Here is a 20,656-nt window from a genome sequence, read left to right as displayed (position 1 = left end):
GAGTAGCCTGGCAGAGCTGTCAGTGCTGACAAGAACGAGAGGGGCCCCAGGATAAGGACCAAATGCTGGCGCTCATTTCTGCATTTTATGTTCACAATGTACCAGTCAGTACTGGTATAACGTAAGAACGCTTACATTTATTCGCAGTAAAAACTGAACCACCAAAAATAACAGGGGTGTTCACTAGCCCTGAGAGGCTCCACGTCTGGATGTGCTCAGGGGGCCCAGTGCCCCCTGTGTGGGAGGAGACGAGACACAGCACCTCCAGGGCTCAAAGGGCCAGCACTTCCCCACCTCCCTGATGCAGCTGCCCCCCTGTGTGTGCCAGAGCCAGCCGTCACACCCCCTGCCCTGGGCAGACGGGGCAACATGGGGAGTGTGGGTGGACCAGTGGGGGAGCTGCCGATGAGTAAGACAGCAGACAATCTCTTCTCCAGGGAAATACCTTTCTTTGATAATGAAGGAAAAAGAAAAGAGGTCAAATGATTGCCAGTCTGGGCAGCATTTTACATCTGATAGGCAAGGAGTCCCTGCTCCCATGAACACACATTCATCAAATAAAAATATAAATAATAAAGTGTTATTATCAGACATCCTGCAGCCTTTGTGCTAATCACCATCTCCTTCGAAGGACCCCCCGGACTGCAGTGAGAAGGGACTCTTCTCCAGAGCTTTGCAGACGTTTGTTCGTCTCCTTCCTCCTCCTGCCCCTCCAACCTCACCTTTATTTACAGCTCCTGTTACCGGTTTACACCCTTCAAGGGCAGATGTCCCCCCTGACCTCAGAGAGCTCCACGCACCAGTGGAGCGTCGCTATCCTGAACTGATCACCTTGTCGTTCTCCAAGGAAACCTACTTCAGGAACAGGTTACCAACTGGGTACTTCAGCACTTAACACATCATTGAAAAAAGACAACTACAAGTGGTCCCATAGAGTGTTGGTGGATGGCTACGATGAGGCTGTATCCAAGTGGCAGTGTGCCTGCTGTCAGTAGCTCTCCGTATAACGTCTCTTCTACTGCACAAAAAATCGTCCTGTTAATTTTCACTTTTAGATTCCTTCCCACTGGTAGGAGGATCACTAAGAAACATACCTCCGTCCTGCCCAAAGTAATATTTAACACACAGCCCCTGAAGCTTGAGGAAGCTGCAAATTTTCCCTTCATTTTCATCTACACTAAATTCTCTAATGACATTTTCAGCTGCTCCAGAGATCATTTATTTGATTGTTTATTTACCCAAATGCACTTTGGGAGCAGAAAATATCTATGCCAGGTGGAGGAGGAGGATGTTAAATGTTTCCTTTTACAAAGTAATTTCCAAATTCTCCCTGGCACACTGACTAAATAGAACTGACCCGTGTGGTGGCAAACCAGAAAAAAAGACTTTTTGTTAAAGCCACATTCAGGTCCCACTATCTGAGACAAACTGTTCCGTGACCCCTGGACGAAATCTCCAGTGGGCCCATAGCTTACCCACTCACTCCTGGACAATAAGCAGTGTCATGATCACATTATTAATTATTATATTATTATTAATTCTTAAATGATAAGTAAAGTCATAACATAGGTAGACTCCACAGCCATCCACTCATTCTTGTCAATAAAAAGTCCTCTGATCACTTGCAATCACAAAAAAGTCACGAAAATCAAAATGCTCAACCCTACAGTGAGAACTCTAAACCTCTTACAGGTCAGGGTTCTGCAGCAGGAAGGCCTGCAGTGAGAAAAAGTCAGCTGGTTCTTTGCTGCTTCTACTTCCACATTCCCCAAGACACTACGTGGCTCCTGAAAGGTTGTAAGGTGGACGAGGGTGAAAGGAAAGGGGCTTGAAAGATCTTACTTGACTCACATCATTATCATCCAGGGTTGAGCTAATCACCTGTTTGGATGGCTACCTTAAGCTTATGCTTCCTAAGTTGGACGAATGGTTAAAGCCGACCACCTTTCCTGTGGTACATTTCTTGGTTCCTCAGACATCATAGTGGGAACACAAGACTATAATTCTTTGCTTTTGTGTAATGCATCTCCCTCTGGCTGGTTGTTTTTGCTTCTTCTCTCAGCCACCAGGGAATTTAGTGGTTCTCCTCCTGGTTGGGGCCATGTCACCCTCTGGGTGATCCTCCTGGGAAGATGTAAGACGTGTCCATCAGGGCTCTTTCCCACACTGCACACTCCTGGGCCAAGAAAAAACGCTCCCGTAGGGCTGCACCTCCCCTTCCCCCTGGGGTGGGGTGGGGTGGGGTGTGGCTAGTTCCTGGGGCAGCACAGTTGTTCTTGCTCTCTCTCCCCTGCTGCCTCCGGGGAACAGCCACAGCCTCTCATCTTCAGATTCCTGAGACAACAGTTTAGTGGGCTCCCAAAACTCCTGGGACTCAACAAGCTCTCCAAGTGGTCTCCTTGCAAGCTTCTTGCACTGCGCCCATCAAACTCATCATCAACCCCCCAAAACACCCTCTCCCAAGAAATTCTCTCGAATACCTAGCACCAGTCTTGTATACCTTTGAGGTGCGTGTTGGGTGTCGGTCTGTCACCACCCACTTTGTAGTGGTCTAGCACCTCACCTAAGAATGGAGGCATACTTACCACCTATTACCTAGCCTTGAATTCGGAAAAATATTTATTTTATGCACTTGTTACTAAAGGATCCATTTATTCCACAGGAAGCAACTTGGCCCTCATAGGTGTTAGGAGTGTAGCTGCCATACCAAATCCGAGTCCCAGGATGCCCTGCTACACCCCCTGAATCCAGTAGGTTGAATATTGGGAATCACTTGGACCAAAGGAAACAAGATCAAAATCACAGCAAAGCCCATTTTTGGGGGGAAACATGATTCTCTTTCTTGGTCTTTCTAGAACAGATTCCAAACAAAACACCCAAGTTGTCTCAAGAGGCTCACAGACCTAACATGCACACGAGCAGACCCCCACCCAAGGGGCTCACCCCTGAAACAGACACATGAAGAGGCACCCCTTGCTGCCTCTCTCTCAGGCTTTCTCCAGTCTGTCGAATTACTTTTATTTTGGTAGAACTGCTCTGTACCAACTGAAAATGCTGGCCAATATCCTGGGCCACTCTTGGCCACCGAGTGCCAGTCATTAGAGCTTAACTTGTATGGAAAGAGGACCTCTAAGGCCAGGTGAGCTTTAATTGCACCTCTTTTGTTAGTCCAGAGTTTTGTGTCATGCCAAGAAAGCATTAGTCTAATACCTTGTTTATACTAGAGAAGAATGAGTGGGGCGAAATGGTTCCTTTCCCCCTATTTCTAAATCACCCTTTTCTTAATAGGTTAAAGCCAACTTATTATAAAACCTTAACAATGAAACATCACGCTTGAAAGAGACTCTCAGGTTCTTGGCACCGAGCGCTGCCAGCACTTCACGGGAAGATTTTCCTCGTAGCTGGCTGTTCTGTTCCTTTCAGCGGGAATGCTTTCTGGCGTTCGTAGCCAGCCAGGAGGAGAGCAGCAGCACAACAGCAAGAGGCATTCACGTAGTCATGTTACATTACATTTCTCTAACATACAGATCCATTAGAGTTTTCTTTCTGACTTACAAAATACCATTGTGTATACATGAGGATTTCGGTCCCCTAAAGCAGGCCTGCTCACAAGAAATGGGAGATTAAAGAACTGATGTCTCTATAGAAAGAGAAATAACATGTCAATTGTGTTTATTTGTTGGGTTACATGATTTATGCTTTCTCGTGTGAAGATGGAACAGAGAGAAAAGGACACGTGACGTTGTTTAGATAATCCCCCAAGAAAGATGGAGTTCCTCCTTCAGGAAAAGGGTTGCCTTTCATTTAAAATATAAATGGTACTGACAGCTTATGGGGAAGAGAAAGATTTCTTATGTTCTAAGAAATGAATTCAAGATGCACCTAGTTTAGTCTCCAGAGAAGGAGGATATTTAGCATTCTAAGGGAGAAAGAAAACGAAGGGGAGGATTAAGGAAGAAACCCATAAAAACAGGGAAGTTAGGGGCCTTTTTGTGAAAATTTATGTTCATAGAGATGTGAAAAGGACCGATGCAATTTGAATTTAAAGTGCACACTTAAAATTCTTTGGTTGCCCAAAACACATTTAACCCCTCTCCACTTCTCTTAATTAGTTCTCCATTCTACGTGGATGGTTAAATCAAACAATAGTGCTGAGCAAAGACTTTAGAAAACTCCAACATGAAAAACGACAATATGTTGATAGTTTCTAAATAGATATTCTCTTTTACCTAGTTGTTCTTCTAGTGGGGAAATAGGTGGCAAAGAAGTAAAAATCTGAGCTCCATTTATAAAACCCATGATGTCATAGGGCTCCAAATTGGTGCATATAATTATAATGAATAAATATCAAAAAAACTTGGTGTATCAAAGGACTATGTGTGAGGTGTCCTACTCACTTTTTCTTTAAAACAATTCTCACTGCTTCACAGGAAGTTGCATTCCAACAGAGAAAATCCAGATGTGAATGTGTGCGTAGCAAGAAAAAGAAGAAACAACTAAAAATAAAACTATGGTTTATTGATTGTGCTTCTAAAAGGAAAAATCACCCCATTGTTTACTGCAATAAACATGCAGTGAAAGTGAAGATACAATGATGTGCCTTCTAGAAATCTACTAAGTGGCAACTTATGCCATCTTCAGCAGTCGGGAGGACGGGAACCACAGCCTGTCACCCCCCGTCAGCCCTTCCATGGACGGTCCCCCTGTCCTAAACGGAAGGCCCCCACTGCCATCACAGGGGGAGGCTGTCAGTTCGTGGTGAAGCACAGGCCCCTTTTCTTAGTGGGATGTTAAAGGGCCTGAGACTTGACGTGTGTTCATCTTACAAGCAAGAGCTTTGTTTATGACATTTAATAGCAAAGGAGCCTTAAGTTAATGCCCAGAACCAGATTATTACCTCTTAAAAAATTATCCTCCCAAAGGAGAAAGACTCGTATTAAACGGGGAGGATTTCAAAGTCGTTTTAGAATGGTACCTCTGGGTGTTATTTTTCAGGCATCATAAAGCGTTTGTATTCAGCTGCTTTTTGATCCAAGTAAAACACTTCTAAAGATAAGTGAGGTTTGTTTCCTGAGTTGAGGATATCTTTAAGTGACAGATGCAGGACAATGAAAGGCCTTTTTTTCAGGAGCGTATAAACTGGAACAAGGACAAACAAATCTCAAGGCTGTTGAGAGATTGAGAAACCTAGCAGGACACCTTACATTTAACACATTCTCGATGGATTTCAGACTTCCTGGCCATTCCTGAACTATGTGCCACGGAGCAAGGCATCATATATCACTGTCAAAACACACTCGGGCTGATAGTTTCCACAGCACTGGACTAGCCCTCGACAGCTCGGCGTGCACCAGGACCAGCCTGTGGAAGAGGAGGCAGTTTCCCTGGGGGAACGATCCCTCTGTTGCCAGTTGTGCGCATGCATTCATTCACACATTCATTCAAGAAACGTCTGAGGCCTGCCTCTTCTGGTAATGGTCCCCAGTGCCGGCTAACCATCAGAATCACCTGTGCCTTCCACCGGCCGTGCATTTGGTGGGTGTGCCGTGGGGCCTGTGCATCTTGGTTTTTAAACGGTCCTCAGCCAGATGTGGAACCACTCCCGTAGTACGTCTGGATCTCTTTGATGAGAGGAGACACACATGCAAGGGATATCCTCCTCTCCAAGTTCTTGAACCTATTCTGTTCCTTCCTTCTGCCTGAATTCCAAGGCCTTTCTAGACAAGCACCCGTGTGGAAAGATTGCTGGTAGATAGGGGAGAGCGAAGAAAAAAGGAGAAGGTTAAAAAATAAAGGTGTGGCTACTTCTTTCACACCATTTATCGCTTCTCCAATTCCAGCTTCCAGTAATGGTAAAGTATTTATAACAGGCTAACCTTCCTGCCAGTAACAATTACAAATTCTAGACAAAATATAAAACCTGTCTCTTGAAGGCCCTGGAGAGGGACCAAAGCAGGCAGGAACCAGACAATACTCATACCTCGAAAGAAGGAAAACACCCCTGTTGAGACCCACACTATCGCCGACACTTCCTACTGCATGTGCCCGGGCACGGAGGATGCACTCGAGCAAAGGGGCAGTCTTGGCGGCCTGAGAGTCAGACTCAGAATTTGGGGCTCTCGGAAATTCCACAGAGAAGGGAGCCACGGGGGTGGAGCCCTCATATTTGCGCACAAACTTTCAAATCCAGCTGACTCCTGCACCACACATGTGCTGGGTGGAAAATCCAAATAACCCAGTAGAAAGCAACAGCTGGAAGCCTGGAAATGCTGAGTAGAGATGTCAACAGTGGCCCGACACTGGAAAGACAGAGTTCAGGGTTCACGTCCCCGTAGGTCAGAGGGGCTCGGTACACAATTTGAAGAGATCACTGAAATCCTAGAAGGGCCACAGCTTAAGCATAAGCACCACATCTAAAGGCTAAGGGCTATGCTTATTCATAGTGACCCTGTTAAAATTTAAATCGATCCTTATAAATTTCTGTCGAAATTACCCAAGACTTATTCAACCCTGATGAGATCTCATATTCAGTCCCCACCCCCTCGTTTTACAACGTGAGCTGCTGCTACTTGTACCAGGCCCGACAGTGCTCATGTTGCTAATTAATATGCCTAATGGGAAATCTCCCGATTTGTTTGAGACCTTGGAGAAATCAATAGGATTATGATTCTCTGATGCATTATATTCCACCCAAACACTACCTTGTCCTCCGTTCCCCCATGAGTACATACTGTACTGCAGTGGGGGGGTGTGCAGCCTTTTCCAACTCCCTGGAGTCTAGGAGAACTGGTGCCTGCTTGCCCCAGGTGCAGAACTCATGGGACTTGAGGACTTATGGACTCACCCTCATATTTTCCTCAGTGTCCAAGTAAATGATCCTGTTTGACTTTTGCATGAGAACCCACTCCATACCCACCCACAATAGGCAGGCAACTTAGCGCTATGCCCTCCTGATCTATGTTGTTCTTGGGAAGATTTCAAACCTCTCTTAATAAAACTGGCAGAAAAGGGACATAAAGTATCTAGAAAAAAGTTACACCTCTATGTAATTTTGGTCTACATAATTGAACATTTGTAACTACATATAATTAAAAATAACTACAAAATTTGAGACTCCATAAGTTTGGTCATGACCTATCTACAGGCAGACACTCTCTGTCCCCCTCCAAAATAAGAGCAATTCCATTCCATTCAGGGCCCCACTCAAGGACAACTGAGAGGGTTTCCGGGACTGCCCTTACGAGAGCTTACTAAGACATGATTCCCAACCCCTTCCCTGGGATGCTAAGGTGGAAGTTTCCCACAGCAACACCACAGTTTGCATGTCCCCAACCGTGCCAAACCCTTCTCTCTAGTTGTTCAGGAAAAGACCAGATTGCCTAATAGGAGTGTTAATTCAGTAGAGAGGCTCACAGGAAGCTTGCTGCCTATCTGAACAAATTTCTCCATCTGGCAGCTGCAACGCACCGTCCCTGCCTGCAAACGAGGGCAGCAGTGGCTAACTGAGCAAAGCTTCTGCTCCAGGCCGATGAATGATTCCTTCTGCACTAACTGCATTTACTTGCTGTGCAATCCCTGATACTTCCAGGCAACACTCAGGTATTTTTTGTCAGCCGCTGTGCTGATTAGGAAATCCTTCCACTGTCTACTTTGCATACCACAACTGAACATCACTCACATTTTAATCCCACCACTTACTTCCCCTTCTGGATGAAGAGGCACCCATGACTGTTTAGTGGTATGGTAGGGATTAAGAATGCCTAGGTCCCAGCAAAGCGAAAATATGCCCACCTTATTGCCCAGAAATATACTCAAGAGAAATAGTGCATCTGTCCACCAGAATAAATCTACAGCAATATTCATAGCAGCTTCACTTATAACAAAGAATGGCAATGATCCAAATGTCCATCAGCAATACAATGTATAAATTAATTGTGGTTTATTTGTATAATATAATGCTACATGGCAATAAAAAGTAACAAGCTATTGATATATGCAAAAACAAGTATGAATCCCACAGATATTACATTGCACAAAAGAAGACAAAAATAAATGACAATACAGTGTATGATTCTACTTCCATGAAATTCAAGAGGCAAAACTAACTGATGGTGATAGAAGTCAGAATGGCGGCCAGCTCTGGACAAGGAGGGCTGTGCTTTGGCTGGGAAGGGGGCACAAAGGACCCTTCTGCGGTGCTAGGGAATGTTCTATTCCACCTGGAAGGGATTTGTACAGGAATGTATACGCATATTTGAAAACTTATTGAGCTTTTTACATTTAGTACTTTTCTGTACAAAACACATACTTGAGTAAAAACATAAAAACTATGCAGGCAAGAATGCCCAGGCCAAATCTTAGTCAATTCTGATTTAATACTATTTTTAGTTGAGTCTTACCTTAAAAATGACAAAGGCATTCCTATGCAGGACACACTGTCACCGCTGGACACCAGCTAACAAAACTGCTCCTTCGCCTAATGTTGGGTCTGTCCCACGGATGAACTCATCACTCCAACCTGACTTTGCATTCTGACAAAAAAAGAAACAGTAAGCATTAAACAGGTAGTAGACATGGATTTGGAATTGTTTATAACTTTGGGGTGCTATGGAAACAAGGGCATTTTTGACTTCTTATGGTAACTTGATCAAATGGTAAAGATATGACGATTCACTGAAAGCTATTCCATATTGGAAATTACCTATCAGTTGAGGTAGACGCTGATAGACAGTACATTGTCTCAAAAATCAATGAACCACCTTGCTGACTCATATGCTAACCAAGCAGCCCTTATTATCCCCCAAACAAGCTCACCAAGTTGACTTCTAGCCCCCACCAATCATGGAAGGAGCACTGGTCCAATTCAAACTGGCTACAACTAACTCATAACAATCCATCCAACCTTCCAAAACACCAATGCTGGCAATTACAGGGACATTTCTCCTGAAAGACAGGTTCTGCCAAATCGCCCGGCAGCTGCTCAGAAATAACACAATCCATCCAAGGGCTGTGGATGAAATAGTCCCATGATGCTTTGCATCACAAATCCAATTAAGTTCCACAGTCAATAAATACATAAAAATGGAAAAGTGTTTCAAAATTTGACCAGGAAGTGGTAGACTCATATCTTACCTACACTGACATAACCAGGAAAACCTGAGAAGGCAAGAGGAAACACGGAAACTCCTTCTCAAGGCCCTTTGAACATTTACAAATGGGTTTTATATAACTATACAAGTTTACATACAAACTTGCATAAGCTTGGGCAGTACATAAGTTTTCAGGATGGCTAAAACCTGTTCATTGGTGAAAAGCTTCTGATGTTACAGCAGGAAAATACTGCTAGACTTTGCGTTCCCAACACTGGGAATCCCTCGTCCGTCCAGTGACTGGGGACTTGTGTCTCTGTTAGCAGTCACACAGGAACTCTTCGGCGTTCCCCTCCTGACACAGAAACTTACTCCCGCTCAGGGAGAAAGGAGGAGGAACAGAGGAGACACCGAGGCTGAAATGGCTCCCATTGAGGTTGGCAAACCACAGCCCCCAGAGGGACAAATCTGGTCCACAGGCTGTTTTCATATGGTCCACGAGCTAAAAAACATTTTTTACATATTTTACAAGCTTGTTTTAAAAATATGGAGAAAATGGAATAAGTGAGAGAGACTGTATGTGGCCTGCAAAGCCTCTATCATATTTACCACCAGGCCCCTTACAGAGAAAATTTGCTGACTCCACTTATGAACTATCAGAAATCCTTGATCTGCCTCAGCTTAATGTTTTGTCACTGGTGTTAATGGCCACAGGATCACTTCCTCACAGCTCATACAGGTTTTCTCCCTGGGACTGGGGATAACCCCACCAATCACTGTACTTTGCTGCATGCAGATCAAGCTAACTGCTGTCAGGACCTAATCTAGTGTACAGTCTTATGCCCAACATGTACAAGCCACCTTTCCAAAGGAGACATCATCCAATCCTGTGTATGATATCAGTAAGCACTACATTGCAAAAATTGCCACAAATGCATCCTGTCGCATATGCATGCTCCTTTGCATTTGACTTTGCAGATCTTTCCATCGAGAGATGGAGTCTATTTCTCTGCTCTTTGGGTCTGGGCTTGGTTATGTGACGTGCTTTGGTCAACAAGGCATTATAACATGACAAGCAGAGACTAGAAAACTGCTTGCACACTGGAGCTTGCTCTCTCCTGCTGCTCAGGAACCCTCAACCAACATCATGTAAATGAGCTTGAGCTAGCCAGCTGGATGACGGGACGGGACACATGGCGCTGTTACCTCCATTGCCCTGCCAACAGCCAGCAGCCACTGGACCTGCGAAGGAGGCCATCAACTACCACTGAGTGTGAACACATGTGTAAAGCCACAAAGCACCATGAGGAGCAGAGCCAACTGTCCCAGCTGAGCCCAACCAAATTGCTTATCCACCGAATTATGAACACATAAATGGTTGTCTTAAGCCACCTCACTTGGTTTGTTTTGCAGAAAATGCTAAGTGAAACAGATGTAAAAATGCTTTAGAACAATTATGGAACCATTTCCATAAAAAGGAGCCATTTCAGGTCCTCTTGACAAGAGCTAAAACAGTCCACCCAGGGTTTAGTGTGTCACAATGAAAATGAACTTCCACCTTAGACCAGTGGACTTGTAGTCCACATTTCCAGTGTGACTGCAGGTTGAGACTGACCCGAGAAGCCTCCAGAAGCAGACGGCATCAGGCAACAAACAGCTTATTCGAGACCTTCAGATCCAGCAGACAACTTCAGAAGGGCAAGTTCTACCCAAGACAAGAAAACAAAAACAGAATTTTTCGTTAGGACCCATCACACTGACAGGCCTCCCTGTACAACTGTTCATGTGTGACTCCAGGCTCTTGCTTTCCTCCTCTGTGTTCTGTGGCTCCACTTTTCTTCATTTCCCCCCTCCCTTTTCGGAAAAAAACATTTTCTCTACTTTGTTTCTAAGAATGAGTCAGATCATTGCCTCATCTGCCAACTGATCTCTGGCTGGACCGGTGGCCCCTTCCCAACTCCTGGGGTCACTCAAATTATGGCAATACCTCTTAATGCTAACAAGCAACCCACAAGGATATGACCTGAACATATCTTCTATCCTTTAGAACACAAAACAAATATCTCTAGATCCAGATGCTAGTTATTATAATTACATAGAACTATAAGCAGCCAATAATTTTATCCAGAGAGAAAAATCAACCCAGTCACCTTTTAAAGTAATCCTGGATGTCTATGGTTCTTTCATAACTCAGGCAACTGTTCAGGAATACGACCAAAGGAAAGAAAAATAGCTACCAACCTTATTATGAAATCCCATACAATTATCCCAATGATAGATATATTCCCTCTATTACAACTTAACACTACCACTCCTAGGAAACCCTTGTGAAAAAGAAAAAATAAAATGCTTTTGTTCAGGAAAAGCAGGCTACAAAATCTCAACTGAAATAGTTATCACTGCTTGTCACAATAACTCAGAGGAAAGACATACGCTTTTAACTTTTTACGTGTAGATCGTATCAATTGTGCATGCCAGGCCTGCTCTTTATCTGTGACCTCTACGTATACCAAGAACTATTCCTGGGACTCCTTACCAGCTCCTTTGAAGATTTTAAACCCTGTTCAGTCTCACCATCTGGGCCTCTCCAGAGGTCTCATGGGCGTGACCTCTGAGAAGTCAGAGGAGTCTACTGACTTGCTTGAAGGTTGTTTTTCTGTTTTTGTTTTTTTTTAACTCGGTTAGGGTCCCTGAATTGAAGAGATGTATCAGTACCTTATCCCTCACTATGGTTGAAATATTACAAATGAGATCGTTCACACTATAAAGACCCAACAAGGGAGCTTTGATTTGCTTGCTCTCTTGGAAATTAATGGACCATCACACTGCTTAATAGTTACTGGCCTCACAAGTGGACTTCTGCACTCTGGCTAATATTTCCTATTGTTTCCAGGTAAACACTTCAATACAAAAAAAAGTCTTTAAAACATCCAGACACAGGATGATGATCACTCTCAAAGGTCTGACACTCTGAGACTTGGAATCTGTTCTCTGGGGATGACAAAGGTTAAATACAAAACTGGTCTCCTAAAACTTTCTCAACTATCATGAGATTTGTCACTAGAGGAATTCTGCTCGTTTTTCTCCAGTGTATCTTTGAGTTTTTCAAACTACTGTGCCACTGATATTTGATGACCAAATGATGATTCTACACTAGGAGGAGACCGAATTCCTGGCAGTCCACCTTCTCCAGGAGAAGCGAATGGATGACCAAACAGCGCAGGACAAGCCCTGACAGGGCCGCCCAGTCTGGGTGCCCAACGTGCTGCATCGTTGGTGTCCGTTGAACAGACACACTTGTGCTTTACGGTAGAAAAGAGTACACTTCAGTGGGTTTCTTTTCAGTAACTTCACAAAAGTCCCAGGGATTCTACTCTCCATTACTGTTCAAGTTACTCATCGATCAGGAAATGATAACATCAGGGTATTTTCAAAAAAATGCACAACTACAGAATTAGAATTGGATTGGGGGTGGCAATCTACTATGAACTAAGAAATGCTACCTCACTTATTTTATAGGAAAATAAGTTTTTAATAGAAACACTATAAAACTGATCTAAAAATGCTTAGCATTTAAAAAGAAAAATGTTTGAGACCACAAATATGCAAGTGATAAGAAATTTACTGAAGTTGAACTAATCATCTTATGAAAATAAACACATGTATTCAATAACTCTGTTAATGTGCAAATTTATTTTATGGTTTGTACCAAAGGCATATTTTGAATACCTGTTACTACTGCAAACCCAGCAGTAGTAACAACCTTAATCTTTAAAAAACGTTTTTACTATGTTTTGGTTTCGGGTGTATGGCTTAGTGGTTACAACTACATACTTTAGATAGTGTTCCCCTCAATATTTCCAGTGCCCCACCTGGCACCATACACAGTTATCACAGTATTATTGACTATATTTCCTATGCTTTACTTACTTCCCTGTGACCGTTTTGTAGCTACCAATTTGTGTGCTGCCTTAATCTGGACAGAGCCTTTCTCTTAGTAGCATGTCTTATATATAGTTCATTCTGGTAGTTGGAAATTATAAAATTAAATTTAAAAATTTTAAAGCTTATAACATCAAAAACACCATTTAATTTACTTTTACATACAAAGTTTTATTCCAAAAGGACTGAAGTGGCTGGCAGAAAAATATATGTAGGATTAACCCTGGTAACCCTGGCCAGAAGTAATTTTATAAAACAAAATACTGATGACCAAAGACCAAACTTTTTCTTTTTTAAAGATACGTTCAAGCACACAGCAGTGGAATAAATCAAAGATTATACTTCCAACCTAAAATTAGAAAAGGCAGGTTTTCTATAGTTAGGGGGGAAAACTACCAATATTTTTAAATAAAAAATACTTTCCCTAAAATTAAAAATCACCTTTTTAAAAAACAGAAAAAGCTCTGGAAACCAGAAAAAGCTCTGTGTGTAATGTTTAAAATGAAGCACCACTTAAAAATTTCCCCCAGATTTCACCCTATCCAGAGACTTGTAGATGAACAACCAAAATAAATTATGACTCTCACAATATTTTTCTTCTATTTTTTTTAAGGTTTTATTTATTTTTAGAGAGATGGGGGAGAGAGAGAGAAAGTTTGATGCGCGACAGAACACCAATCAGCCGGTTGATTGCCTCTCGCATGCCCCCAACCGGGGACCTTGCCCACAACCCAGACACGTGCCCTGACTGGGTATTGAACCAAAAACCTTTTGGTTTGCAGGAAGGCACTCAACCCACCGAGCCACACCAGTCAGGGCTCTTTTGCTTTTTCAGTGGGAACTATGACCAGTAGACCTGCCCACAAGGCCACAACAAAGAAAAACTTGTTCTCAAGTGAAACCTAAAGTGTTCAAGCCGCCACACGCCTGTGAGGAGCTGGAGGAGCCGTGGCACACAGGCCACGGGGGAAGGCCGACATGTCTCTGAGTTCCTATGAGTTTGTGCAGCTTCCATCTTCCATGAGAGGAAGTGCTCAAACTCTCCCTAAGTTCCCCAGGCCATGGGCCCTACTAGAAGGTTAATGAATTCTAAACTGCTCTTCAGTAATTCTCAACCTTGAGTGGACATTAAAATCACCTAGGGAAGGCCTTTTTTCAATACCAGTGCCTGGACCCCATCCCAGGGTCAATATATCAAGCCCCTGGGTCTGAAATCCAGGCATTTTAAGAGCACCCAGAGGTTATAAGCACAGTCAGGGCTAAGACTGACTAAGTAACCAAGAAAAATACTGAGAAAAGTCAAGGATGACTATAGTTACTGGGTGCTTGAACTTTAGTTGCAACAGAAGCATTTTCAGGGATATACATTTTTTTGCTAACACTAGGCTGCCCTTCTCATGTGCTTATACCTCTAGTGTAAGATGACAAAATCCCTCAAGATAATAATGACACTCACCGTTGACTGAGCGCTCATCTGGCGCCAGGCACTGTGCTGGATGCTACCCCTGACATTACTCATCATCCCCAGGATCCTGCAAACTACATAATAAACCCCTTTACCCAGGGAGCCATGAAGGAGGGGCTTGTCTGCCCCTATCACAGAGCACATAGGTGAAGGAACTGGAATTAGAACCTACATGTGTCTGACTATAAAGCCATGCTTTTATTTTCTTTTAACTTTATACCGTATACTTATTATTTGAAAGGTAATCAGTCACATTTCACAATTTATAAAGCATAAAGCTTCATAAGGTACACATAATGTATATGAAAAAATTGACAATATTCATAGATTTTTTCCTGTTACGACTGTAGTTCAAATACACAATAGCTACAGTCATCTTTGACTCCTGTCCCTTAGCCCATCACCAGGCCACTCAATTCCAGACACCAAGTCAGCAGTTCCTTGTTTATCCTTCCAAAGACAGATAATGCATACATATGCAAATAAATGTATGTAAGCATATACAGGGTGGGGCAAAAGTAGGTTTACAGTTGTTCATATGGAAAATAATACAATAATACATAATAATACAAGAATAAACCCGGTGTTTTGCACACTCACAACTGCACACCTACTTTGGCCCCACCCCACGTGTCCATACAGGCTGTGGGTTTGGAGTCCTCTCGCTCCATTTTAAACAATGGCAGCACAGTGCACGCGCTACCTTGCATGTGCTTTTTTCACTTTCACAATGTATCTGGTAATTCCTTATAACCCATAAGCACTTCCAGATTCTTTTTTTGTACCACACAGTACTCCACTGTACAAATATATTATCACTTTTTAAAGTCAGTCCCTTGCTGATAAGCATTAGACTGCTTACAATCATTCACTGTTATAAAAACTCCGGAATGAAAGACCTTGACCAACCTAATTTCATAACTATGTACAAGTAACTACACCTGTAGAGTAAATGCTCAGATGACGAATGTCATGCATGCCCTGTCCACAGTTCCACGGTGCCTCAGGATTCTAAGAAATAACTCACAGCCAGACTCATGATGATTTACATTTCAATTATTTTATTAAAAATGTCACCTAACTAGCCAAATTATGCTTTTCATTTGAATAAAAATTTAGAAATAATTTTTCAGAATATGCTCAAAGACCAAAACAGTCTGAGAGATGGTTTTATGCCAGAGAAAAATGACCTTAAAACCAGTGGCACAAAACTTGCACTGGCCCTCACATCTCGTTCAGAAGGTATCTGCTCCTGAGGACTCCGTGTCCCCCTGGACGGCGCTGAGGCTCAGGGACGGTGGGCAGTCCTCTGGGTGCACGGAGGGCAGCCGCACGGACATCCTGGCAGGTGACGTCTCAGAAGTGAAGAATGGTACTGCTTTACCACCTGTAAAAAGGAGAAACTCATTCAGCTAATCAAGCAGATCCTGAGTATTTACGTGCTTTACACTTCCCTCAGTAATACAGGGGGGTCAAAACAAGGATTGCATGTGAGGTTATTTCTTTTCTCAAGGTGCCCAGAACTTGTCACAGAGATAAAATACACTCCTCCTCCTTCCTACCACCTCCTCTAGATGGTTAAGACAACATTTTAAAAGCATATGTTATGATATGAATGTGTATGTCCCCCTAAAATTTGTACATTGAAATCCTGAAGTCTGGTGTGATGGGATTAGGGGTGGGGCCTTGGGAAGGTGTGTGCATCGGAGGGTCATGCCCTGGTGAACCAGATCGTGCCCTTTTAAAAGAGGCCCCAGAGGGCTTCCCGGACCCCTCCACCCTGTACAAACAGAGTGTGAAGGTGCTGGCTATGAACCAGAAAGGGGTGCCTTGATCTGGGACTTTCAGCCCCCAGAACTGTGAGGAACACATTTCTGTTGTTTGTAAGCTATCCAGTCTGCAATACTTTCAACAGCGGCCTGAATGGACTCAGGCAGTATACAAGTACCAAAGCTGTGGGACAGATGATAAAAGCTGCAGGTCATATAGAGTAGAAGAGGTAGTTGGGGAAGAAGAATTCATTAATACGTTAAAAAAAAAAACAAAGCTGACTATATATCTGTCTGTGTATACCCTAATTCATTCCTCTAAGTTGAAAGCACATTGCCTGGATTTACCACATATACATAATAATAATCATCATCATCTTAAAAATAAATTATTTTACACAATTTTAAATATATCTCTGAGTCAACAGTCAGAGTAATTTTTCTAAAACTCCTTTATATTTTTTAAGTAGTTTCCACAGTGATACAGTGAAAATATTTATAGAGACTACAGTAAAAGCATAGTGTCCTATGGACTTCAATGATGACTCAACCACAGCTGCCCAAGACCACCAGAGTGCCTGTAAAAGGCAAATGGCTTTCATATGAGGAAGTCTGACAAAGACTATTTTAACATTGCACCATTTCTTTTAGTTACTTGTATCATTTTTTTTTCCATAAAAGAGGGAAGGCAAACAAGATTTGGCATCATTATAGCAATGTGACAGCTGTAGTGCCACAGTATAACCCTTTAAGAAGGCAATTCTTATGTCAATTGAAACAGAATAAATATTTTAAATAGGAAGGAAACTTTTTAAAAATTTAGCTCTGTCAGGATATAATAAAAATTAAGAAATGGTTAAGAACTGCTTTGAAAAGATATCTATAGGACATAAGTATAATTTAAATATTCTGACATCTTACAATTCCATAATGCAGAATACACAAAATAACCAAGAGAAGTATCCCAGGTCAGAGTTTACCCCGTCAGCAAAGTAAAAACCAACACAGGGTATTACTATAACTATGGATGGGAGCAAAATTAATTTATAACCCATAAAATCAACTGAATGTTACCATCCCCCAATTATTAAGAAAAATTTTATTCTCTGAGTTACACATCTATCAAAAACTACACTGATACCAGATATTCATCTTTTCTGTTATCCAGTTTCACATAGCTGCTTACTAGATCCTATGTGCATTAAATTACTGGTTAAATTGTCCATGATGTTACAAGAACTATAACTTTTTGGAGAGGGCAGCTCAAAGATGTTTCCAAACATTAAGAACCATATTAAACTCAATTATTGCAAAGTTATGCTATTTCTCATCATTACTGACATATTAATACAGCAATTAAAATTTTACAAAGATCTTTTCCCCATCATTTCACCTCATCCCAACAGAAATTCTGGGAGACAGACGAGGCGAGTGAAGCTCAGATGTGTTAAAGCTGGCTTTTCCGAAAGCGAACACTCACTGAGTAAAGACCTACACGGCCTGCTGTGTGTGCAGAGCTGAGATAGTGCCGAGAGGATACACGGGTGAAAAGAAACAGCCCTCATCTCCACGAAACCTCATACATAGTAGTGGAGATAAACGTGTACAGGAATTCTTAGTTTAAATTAGGCGGAAGTTGCAGTTGAGCTGGGACTTAAAAGATGTAGAAGGTAATGAAGGAAAAGAGCACAAAATAAAGTCAAGACAAAGTTAGTAAATGTTAAGGGCACTCTGAGTATTCTGATATCAAAGTACTGACCGGATAAAAGGAATGATGAGAGAGAAGGCTGTAAAGGAAGGTCAGGGTCAAATTCTGTAAACAATTATGAGTCACAAAAGACTTTGAACACAGGAGTAATATGAACAAATGTATTTTAGAAAAGAGAATTCTAAGTGCTATGTGAAAATTAGGAGAAAGGAGAGGGATCTGTGGAGATACTCCATGCAAGAACTACTGATCCTTGAGTGGGAAGAGATTCAGGATATCTGGAGGAAGACTCAGTGCTTTATACAGAATTGAGCATGCCTCTGAAATGGCCCATTTACTTCACTGAGTAGTAACAACACACGCAAGCCTGAGGCTACAAGAGATGATACAGAGTGGTGGGGAAATACTGGGATCGGTTACGTACCTGCTGAGTCTGAATGCCTGCAAGATGTGCCAAAGGACTTTTCTAGGCAACCAGAGTCAAAGATTATAAAGCAGTTTTAGAGGTACAGAAATAGCAATCATCCACACAGATGTAATAATTAGAACAATGAGAAGAGTGATCTCCTAAGGAAGGAAAAACAGACTGAGAAGTGATGACAAAAATACAGGGAAGGACGGAGATAGGGATGAATAAGGAAAAAACAAAGGAAAACAAAAGGGAAGAGTCAGATAAGTTCAAAGAGACCCAAGAGTGAAAGGTCAGGCAAAATACAAGGTGGTTTTCAAAAAGAGTCCCGTATAGGTCATGCAACTCATCACTAGTAGAGCTAAGGCACAACCCACTGTTCTTTGTCCTATACCAAATATCCACAATAAGAAATTACTACTTTTATAGGCTGTTAAGAGAATTTCCATGTAAGTGGTGGCATGCAATGGTAGAGGCTGAGGAGAGGGACAGTGATGGAGTTTCAAGCACAAATCCCTTTATGATAGATCAAGAGCAAGTCAAGTCACTGTCCAGTCACTTGGGAATGGTCCTATCCAGACCATCAGTGTGAAGATTCTGTGTGGCAAGGAGTAAAACGCAGGGTTGAGTGGGGGTCTGGGGTGGGGGAAAGCATGGATTCTGGAAATAGGAAAGAACTGGAAAGCTGGGCTCATTCATCTATTTACTCAGCAACTTTATTAAGCACCTACTATGGGCCAGGCACTGTTCTAGGCTCTGGAGATTTCAGCAGTGAAGAAAACACTCACTGACATCCTATTCCAGGTGGGCACAGGAGCACATGACAAACAAGTAAGGAAATAAACATGAAACATGTGGGAAGGTGTAAGTGCTGTAAAGAAAAACAGAGATGGGATAAGAGGGAGAGTGAGGGATAAGAGACTTGGGGGAAGTTATGGAAGTTCTCTAAACCCTAGTCTCCCCATCTATAAAATAAGGGTGAAAGTGCCCACCTGAGACGGTTTTGTGAGCATTAAATGGGATAATGCATGTAAAGTGTTTTGTATAGTGCTGGCACACAGAAAGCACTCAGAAAAGATTAGATTTTTTTTAAACTTCTTTAACTTTTCTGTAACTGGAAAGGAAGGAGATCCCAGGAGGCAGTGACCCTGACCGTCAGGATGGGCAACAAAGGTAGCTGACTTTAGAAAGGATAAAATGTTTCACTGAAATGTACTAAGAAAAAAACCTACAGCTCTAGAAGCCTCCAAATAATTATACTACTTTCAACTCTAGTAATTGTGTTTTAAACAACAAATTATGTGAATAAAATGCACTATTTTATCTGAAAGTGTTTCTTAATGTACATTTTGGGAAAACTTTATGAAGTATTCAGTTACAGAAGCTAAACAGTCACAGTTTTAAGAACTTTTAAAGAGAAATGTTTATACTGGGTACATGTTTTTAAGCATCATTTTCATTCCTGTTAACAGGCAAGAAGAGTAACATTCCTATCCAGTTATGGTTCTCACGGAGTTGGATTTTTTTTTAAGAAGAGATATACTATCTTAACAAATCATCAGTACAGCAAACATAAATTTCCTACCTATATTAAATACAGTTTGATGCTTTTAAATTCGACTTTTTAAATTTCCAGTCATGTCATTTACTTGCTGATGTAATTGTTTCAACAGCTGTTTTAAGGTTTTTTTTAAAAGAGACTGTTTCTGATTCAGTGGGTTGCAGCACATCACGTCACAGGCATGCATTTAAGTTGGGATGCCACTGAGAGAAACCCTGCATTTGAAACTTCTTAAGATGTATTATAATATATTTTGTAAACATTTGAAATTCAATTTTTTGGCTTTAAAAATATTTAAAGTTCATTAAGAAATTTTATGTTTTCTGTTCTTTGGTATTGGATTTATAAGACTAAAAAACAGAAAATCTAAAACTAATTTATTATACGTAATATAAGGATTTTAAATGTCCCTTTAAGATTTTGCCTGAATATACGTTTTGATTTTTTAATTGAATTTATCGGGGTGACACTGATTAACAGAATTATGTAGGTTTCAGGTATATGATTCTATAATATAATGCCAGTATATTTTTAAAAATATACATAACTTTCTAAAAGGTTTTTAGATTCAGATAATGCATCTTCATCAGCAGGATTATATTCTGACTCTGGTCCTCAAGCATGTGATTGACACCAACTGTTACAGCCTGTTGTCTGAAAGCTGGAGGAATGCAAACAAAGCGGGATTCCCTCCTGAAACAACAGCAGACAAG

The 20,656-nt window shown here is 41.8% G+C and overlaps 1 protein-coding gene and 1 long non-coding RNA gene across 12 annotated transcripts in view; both read right to left on the bottom strand.

Moving 5' to 3' along the window:
• Nucleotides 1-3,610: 3,610 nt before the first annotated feature.
• Nucleotides 3,611-13,132, bottom strand: LOC118497036. Its single transcript, XR_004899581.1, has 2 exons — nt 10,705-13,132; nt 3,611-8,531 (listed from the first exon to the last, which is right to left on the bottom strand). It is a non-coding gene; the product is annotated as an uncharacterized LOC118497036 (long non-coding RNA).
• Nucleotides 13,133-15,236: 2,104 nt separating this feature from the next.
• Nucleotides 15,237-20,656, bottom strand: part of KIAA0586 (KIAA0586 ortholog) — a 93,407-nt gene continuing 87,987 nt past the window's right edge. For 4 of the 11 annotated variants that reach the window (XM_028505631.2, XM_028505638.2, XM_028505632.2 and 1 more), the window contains one exon: nt 15,378-15,883. In XM_028505631.2, coding sequence (XP_028361432.1) covers nt 15,732-15,883 — 152 coding nt within the window. In that variant the 3' untranslated portion in view covers nt 15,378-15,731. Of the gene's footprint in view, nt 15,884-20,656 lie in introns of all 11 variants that reach the window. The other 7 variants (XM_036010421.1, XM_036010409.1, XM_028505640.2 and 4 more) reach the window with 5 other exon arrangements.

Source organism: Phyllostomus discolor, chromosome 1 (genome assembly GCF_004126475.2).
Source record: "Phyllostomus discolor isolate MPI-MPIP mPhyDis1 chromosome 1, mPhyDis1.pri.v3, whole genome shotgun sequence".
Taxonomy (NCBI): Eukaryota; Metazoa; Chordata; class Mammalia; order Chiroptera; family Phyllostomidae; genus Phyllostomus; species Phyllostomus discolor.
Note: the sequence above shows the minus strand (reverse complement) of the source record. Positions and strands in the feature narration are given on the sequence as shown.